Source organism: Octopus bimaculoides, chromosome 24 (genome assembly GCF_001194135.2).
Source record: "Octopus bimaculoides isolate UCB-OBI-ISO-001 chromosome 24, ASM119413v2, whole genome shotgun sequence".
In the NCBI taxonomy this organism is placed as follows: domain Eukaryota; kingdom Metazoa; phylum Mollusca; class Cephalopoda; order Octopoda; family Octopodidae; genus Octopus; species Octopus bimaculoides.
Window position 1 is genome coordinate 36,146,086 of NC_069004.1, and position 6,470 is coordinate 36,152,555.

At 35.3% G+C, this 6,470-nt stretch overlaps 1 protein-coding gene across 4 annotated transcripts in view; it reads left to right on the forward strand.

Annotated features, from left to right (window-relative positions):
• LOC106881910 (putative ferric-chelate reductase 1) overlaps nt 1–6,470 on the forward strand; it is a 34,182-nt gene that overhangs the window by 23,196 nt on the left and 4,516 nt on the right. For all 4 annotated transcript variants that reach the window (XM_052976529.1, XM_052976527.1, XM_052976528.1 and 1 more), the window contains 6 exons: nt 485–595; nt 1,850–1,959; nt 2,359–2,448; nt 3,233–3,301; nt 3,516–3,615; nt 5,447–5,596. In XM_052976529.1, the coding sequence (XP_052832489.1) occupies nt 485–595; nt 1,850–1,959; nt 2,359–2,448; nt 3,233–3,301; nt 3,516–3,615; nt 5,447–5,596 (630 nt within the window). The remainder of the gene's footprint in view (nt 1–484; nt 596–1,849; nt 1,960–2,358; nt 2,449–3,232; nt 3,302–3,515; nt 3,616–5,446; nt 5,597–6,470) is intronic.

Here is a 6,470-nt window from a genome sequence, read left to right on the forward strand (position 1 = left end):
ATATATATATATATATATATATATATATATATATATTTATATATATGTGTGTGCGTGTGTGTGTGTATACACACACATCAAACTTATATATATGTATATAATTAATAATGTCCAATCCATACCAACATGGAAAACAAATGTTAAAGGATGATGATAATGATTAATAATAAAAGTGAAAGTAGTCAAAAGTAAAGGGGTTACCATTTCTCTATTTCTATTCAGATATAAAAAGTGTTTTTTATGCAAAGGAAATGAAATCCTGCTTAAATCCTTCCTCTTGTCTTTTTTTTTGTGTTGTTTATTTAGCTGTCTTAAGTCAATCTTTGTATATTGTACACCTTGTCATCTGCTTAACTTGGGAAGATGGCAAGGCATGTTATAAGTAAAAATTAGCTATTATTTCTTACGAGGGTGGATCTTTTGTACCAATTTGTGTCGCCCTTCTCCTTCGATTAGTTAATCTTTAATGTTTAATGTATTTCAGGATTTGTGAAACGAAAACACACCTTTACAGCTACAAGCAATAGTAGGATTGACTTCTTGAAACAAGATCTGGTGGTTTCTGAGGAATCTGAGATTTTGACTCATCTGCACGGTAGGGAGAGTTCTTTACATGTTGTTGTTGTTGTGTTCAATGCCCCGACAGGGTTGATAGAAGGTATTCAACTGTTCTATGAAATCAGTGTAAGTGGTTGAGTATTCCAGAGACATGTATCCATTTTCATGTAATTCTCAGATGGAATCAACATGAGTCTGTGTAACAAAGTTGGATCTTTAAATTGCCGGTTCTGTCCTTTTAAGGGGTCTCCACCATTGGGTCAACAAGGGCCCATGATGAAATTCACCATAGTGAAATTGAAACCTAGATTTTGTGATTGTGGAGCCAACTTGTTAACATGCAGCCCCTACATTCAATAATTCTGTATTGAAAGATGTTCCATCTGTGACCATCCTGTCAGAAAGATCCAGTGTACCCTTCTTTATTGTAGTTGTTTTTAGCACAACACCTTAGAAACAGACTTAACACCCAAAACATTCCAACCATGGCAATCATGTCTCTTCTTTTCCCAGATACACTTTACATGAGCAAACTGGAGACATTCTGAATAGCATCCCTAACAAAATATTACCTTCCATTTTTCTCGTAGCCCCACCTCTTTCATGATGAGCCATGTCTTATGAGATCTGCTTCTCAAAAAATATTTCACCTTTGACTCATCTTCACAAATTTCAATTAACGTGTTTTATTTTTTTAATTTTAATTTTTGCTAGAATTCAAATTTCCTCAAAGGTGGAGGTTTTTGTTGTTTTTAACCTCAAGTTAGTTCCAATTTGGGAGCAAAACTGTTCTATGTTTACAAAAATGAAAATATCAACAAATTTTCCTCCTTTCTTTTTTTCATCAATTTTCCCTCTGTATTCTTTCTTTCTCTTTTTTATATATTATCTTCATTTTGCTCTTGTCAATTCTTTCACTAATTTCCTTCTTTATTTTTCCTTCATTTCCTTAGTCAAGTTTTTTTTCTTTCATTTTCATCCCATTTTAATCTATTCCATCCAACCTCTATTCTCTTCTTTATATTTATTTCATCCAACCTCTATTCCTTTCTATTTTACTTTGCTACATTCATTAGAATGTCTCACAAAATACTATTATTTCTTCCAACTCTTTACATTCTCAGTTCAAATCGCATCAAAATCAATTTTGCTTTTCATCCCTCCAGGGCCAATGAAGTACCAGTCACATTCTGTAGTTGATTTTATAGATTAACAGATTCTCTTCAAAATTGGTGGCTTTCTGCCTAAACTTCGACCAAAGGTCTTCGACTTGATTCTATTCTATTTTCAGGTGTGTCCATGATTGTGGCTTGGGTATTCTTTGGTTCTGTTGGAATATTTGCTGCTCGTTATTCAAAATCAATTAACAAGAAACTCTGCAAGATTATGCTGTGGTTCCAGGTAAGAAAGGAACATGATCAGTCGTTGTTGTCATCATTACATATCTGCATCATTCATACAATTACCACCATCATAACCATTCCTGCTATCATCATCATCATCATTGCCATAACCACTGTCATTGACCTACAAGTTCTGATTTCAACTTATTTGGACCTCATTCAAATGTTGCAATCAGAATCACATAAAATACCTTTGTTGTGTGTGTGTGTGGAGGGGGTCCCTAGCAGGTATGTGTGAGGGAGTGTTTGTGTGCATCTCGCATACTTCTCTCTGTGTCCATCTCTCTCACTTTTTTCTCCCTCTCTCTGTTTCTCTTTCTCCCCATCTTTCTTCCTCCCCCCTCTTTCTTTCACACACACACAGACAATCACAAATATTTGTGTTCTTCTTTTGCAGCTCCACAGAACTTTCATGGTTCTAGCTATGTTGTTGACCATTCTAGGATTCATCTTGATCTTTATTCAGAATGAAGGTGAATACAGTGAAGTAAGTATCTCTGTGCCATATCTACAGACACTGGTTCATTGAGTAGTCTTTGGAACAACTGAATTTTTGTTAAGGTAGTGGAATCAAATTCACAAGCAAGGGAACTCAGTGGAAATGATCCAAATTTGCCTAGGGCTAAATAATCTCATGACAAACCGTCCAAGCCCTGTGGAGTCCCCTCATCTTAATCGGCTGTCAATGTTGAGTTTCTCTTTAAACTTTACTCCCCACCCCATAAGACTGAAACATGACCATATTTGTTAATCCTAATAAATTTAGATGTTAGAATTACCTCCCTTGTCCTTCTTAACTAGAATTAATGGGTTTTGTTTTCTGTTTCCTCATTACAGACTATTTTTAATTACTTGTTTTGGTCACTGGAATGTGACCAGACTGGAGTACTACCTTCAAATGTTTTAGTTGATCATATCAATCCCAGTACTTATTTTTAAGTCTGGCATTTATTGATTTCTCTTTGGTGAACTGCTAAGTTAGAAGACATTAAACAGACTTTTTTTCAAAACAGCATTAATATATTCGCACACACACACACGATAGGCTTCTATATAGTTTCCACATGCCAATTTCAACCACAATGCATTGGTCAGATAGAAAAGCTGCAAGTATAAGATATTTGGCCAAAATTCCCTGGAACTGAATGGGAAATGATGAGGGTACCAAGTTAACCATTCAACCTCACAGTCATTGCTCTAGATTAATTTAGTATTTTCTGCTCACTACATTATATTGACCCCAGTTTTAATATGTCTTTCTTTCTCTGCAGTTACACAGCACATCAGCAAAAGCTCACCCCATAATTGGAATCATTGTTACCATTTTCGTCATTGTCAACGTAAGTACATTGTATTATTAACTCATTTAATCAATCCCCCACCCTCCAACCTTTCTCTTCTTACATCTTTTACCCAATCCTTTCACTTCCTTCTTCCACCACTCTTGCCTCTTCCTCACCTCTCTCCCACTTGTAACTTCTATTTCCCTTCCACCCATGACCCACACCATAATGCTACTCACTCTATCCTCATCTTTACCAATTTCTATTTCAGCCCATCTTAGGCTATTTTAGACCAGGAAAAGATCATCCGAAGCGGATTTATTTTAACTGGGTCCACAGCATGATTGGCACCGTTTTGATGATTCTTGCTGGTAAATATTGCTGGTTCTCTTTGATTTTATTGAATTAAGAACATGATTTTAAATAGAGTAATATCAATTGTTGTAGAGAATAGATATTGATGTATTATACACATACACGCATATATATATGTGAGTGTGTGTGTGTGTATGGGGTGCATTTAAAAAGTACCCAGCCTTTGTGCATAGAAAAGACTAGTTTGTACATTTCACAAATTTTCTTTAATCCCCTTCAAAACACTCCTCTTGAGATTTTATGCACTTTTCCCAGTGGTTCTGCCACTTCTGGAACAACACCTTCTCCGGAATGATATGGAGCTCCTCCATCACTTTCCTCTAGTTATTCAAATCGCTTCCTTTTCAGTTTGGAGAAGAGCCATAAGTCACATGGTGTCAAGTTGGGAGAGTAAAGAGTCTGTTGAACTGGTGTGTTGTTCACGACCAGAAAAACTTGGATTATGTGGGCAGAAATGAGCAGTGCCCAGGTGACACCAGGTGACCCAGGTGACATTCGCCGGGTGTGTGACAGCCACGGTTTGGCTTTTTCATTACCTAAAGCTGGAACAGGCAATCTGCAGCCCATGGCACACCTAATAATACATTACCTTGTATTATTTTTAGAAGTGTGGCTGACCTGACAATGAGTTATGACTCACTTCTCGAAAATGCTGGCCTGGCTTTACCTAGAATATGGAGTAACATGAGAGAAATCAAATTGAACGCTGATTTTTGTGTCAGCTGTTTTGTATTGATATTACAAATATAACCATATTGAAACAACATACTGCTATTGCACATATAGCTATGTTGCTATGGTATAATTTCTGAGAGAGAGAGAAAGAGATGCAAGGAGAAATTTAGTGAGAAAGTGTACTAGATTAGATTAACTTAGTTCATTCATAGGTTTAACATTGGTTTTTCCTTACTAGCATGGGTTGGATGAATACCTGTTTGTGAGGAATGGTTTTTCAGCTGGGTGTTTTTCCTATCACCATTTTTTTTTTCAAGTAGATCTTCAACAATGTAGCTCTACTGACTTTCAGCTGAGTCTGTCAACAAATATCAGCAGAGTCTCTTTAGTACAACACCTTTCAAGTGAATTACACGGGTTCAATGTAATTGAATTCTTTTTTTCTGAATGAGAAACCCCTATCCAAGGTAAACTGGACAAAATGCTTAGTGTTCTGAGTTCAAATTCTGCCAAGATTGACTTTGCCTCTCATCCTTCTAGAATTGTGTCTCAAGTAAAAAGGATTATTATTATTATTATTATTGTTGTTGTTGTTATAAGTATGTTGGGTTAACAGAATCTTTATTGTGGTATTTCTTCAGGAAATGAATCCAAATTCCAGCAAGATTACGTTTGCCTTTCATTGTTCCAGGAAATAAAATCCTAGCCAAGTAATAGGGTTGATGGTCTTGAATAAGCTCTAAAAAATGCTGGCTTTGTATCTAAATCTCAAACTGCTAAAAATAATAATAATAATAATAATAATGATGATGATGATGGTTGCTCCTGTTGAGTGTTTCAAGGAAAAGATTAAAAAAAAAAAGAGGATTAAAACTAAAAGAAGCTGCAGTTATTTGCAATGGGTGCGTGAATGTAATTTGAGTCCAGATTTGGATTTTGCTACGAAGTCACAATGGAGACAAACATTGTTTGAGTTTGTCTGGAATTGGACAGATGTGTCTGTTGATTGCAGGATATAGTTTTTATATTTTTGTTTCTTCAACTCAAATTGTTTTGATGCAACATAATACATTTTAATAATAAAAATAATGCATCATGGTACATTTTAATAATAATGTTATTGTTGTTATATCCTTGTCTTTGATCCTACAGATGTAACGATATTTATTGGAGTTTTGATGCACAGCAAGATGGAAGGTGTCAATAAAATGTACAAGGCTTTTGTCATTGAAATGAGTTTGTTTTTGGTCTACAAATTCGTTGCTGGTTGTGGAATGGAAATAATGGAATATTGTAACCAAGGTAACAACACTGATTCCTTTGCTTCTAAAATTAGAAAACATTTTCTCATAAATATATTTTCAGAAAGTATTTGAAAGTCACTGTTGCACATTTTTGACAGGCCATTCTGTGATTCACTGTATTATCTGATGGGAAGACAAAGAAGTGTCTGGATCTTGAATCAGAGCAAATATCACAAAGGAACAATACTTTCAGTTTTCTAATTCATGTTCACAACCTTTATCAATATATATCAACACACACATATATATATGTATGTGTGTGTGTGGAGTAGATGGAACAGGGACAACTGATGAAGGGATATACTCTTTATGTTGCATGTCTCGTTTCTTTGTTTGTTTTCTATGTTTTCGTCCTGTACCCATATATGCCTGTATGTATACATAGAGATGTAAGTATGTACATATATATATGGATATATGCATATATATATACCCATATATGCATGTATGTATACATATAGATGTAGGTATGTACATATATGTATGGATATATGCATATATATATATATTGGACCAGGTTTAGTCACAAAGTATGGCACCTTGGACAAGTCTCTTCTATCATTGCCTCAGGCTGACCAAAGCCTTGTCAGTGGATTTGGTAAATGGAAACTGAAGCACATACACTGTGTATGTGTGTGTGTGTGTGCCTCCTTATCTTGACGTTGCAGGGTAGTTAGAAGCGATTGTTGCAATTATACAATCAAAGTTATTTGTTTCCAGTCTTCTGTACCACCATGTCTGGCCATGGAGAAATATTACCTTCATTGGAAACCGGTAGGAAATGTACCTGGCTACAGAAAATGTACCTTTAACCCAAGCAAGTATGGACAAATGGATGTTAAAACGATTATATATATATATATATATATATA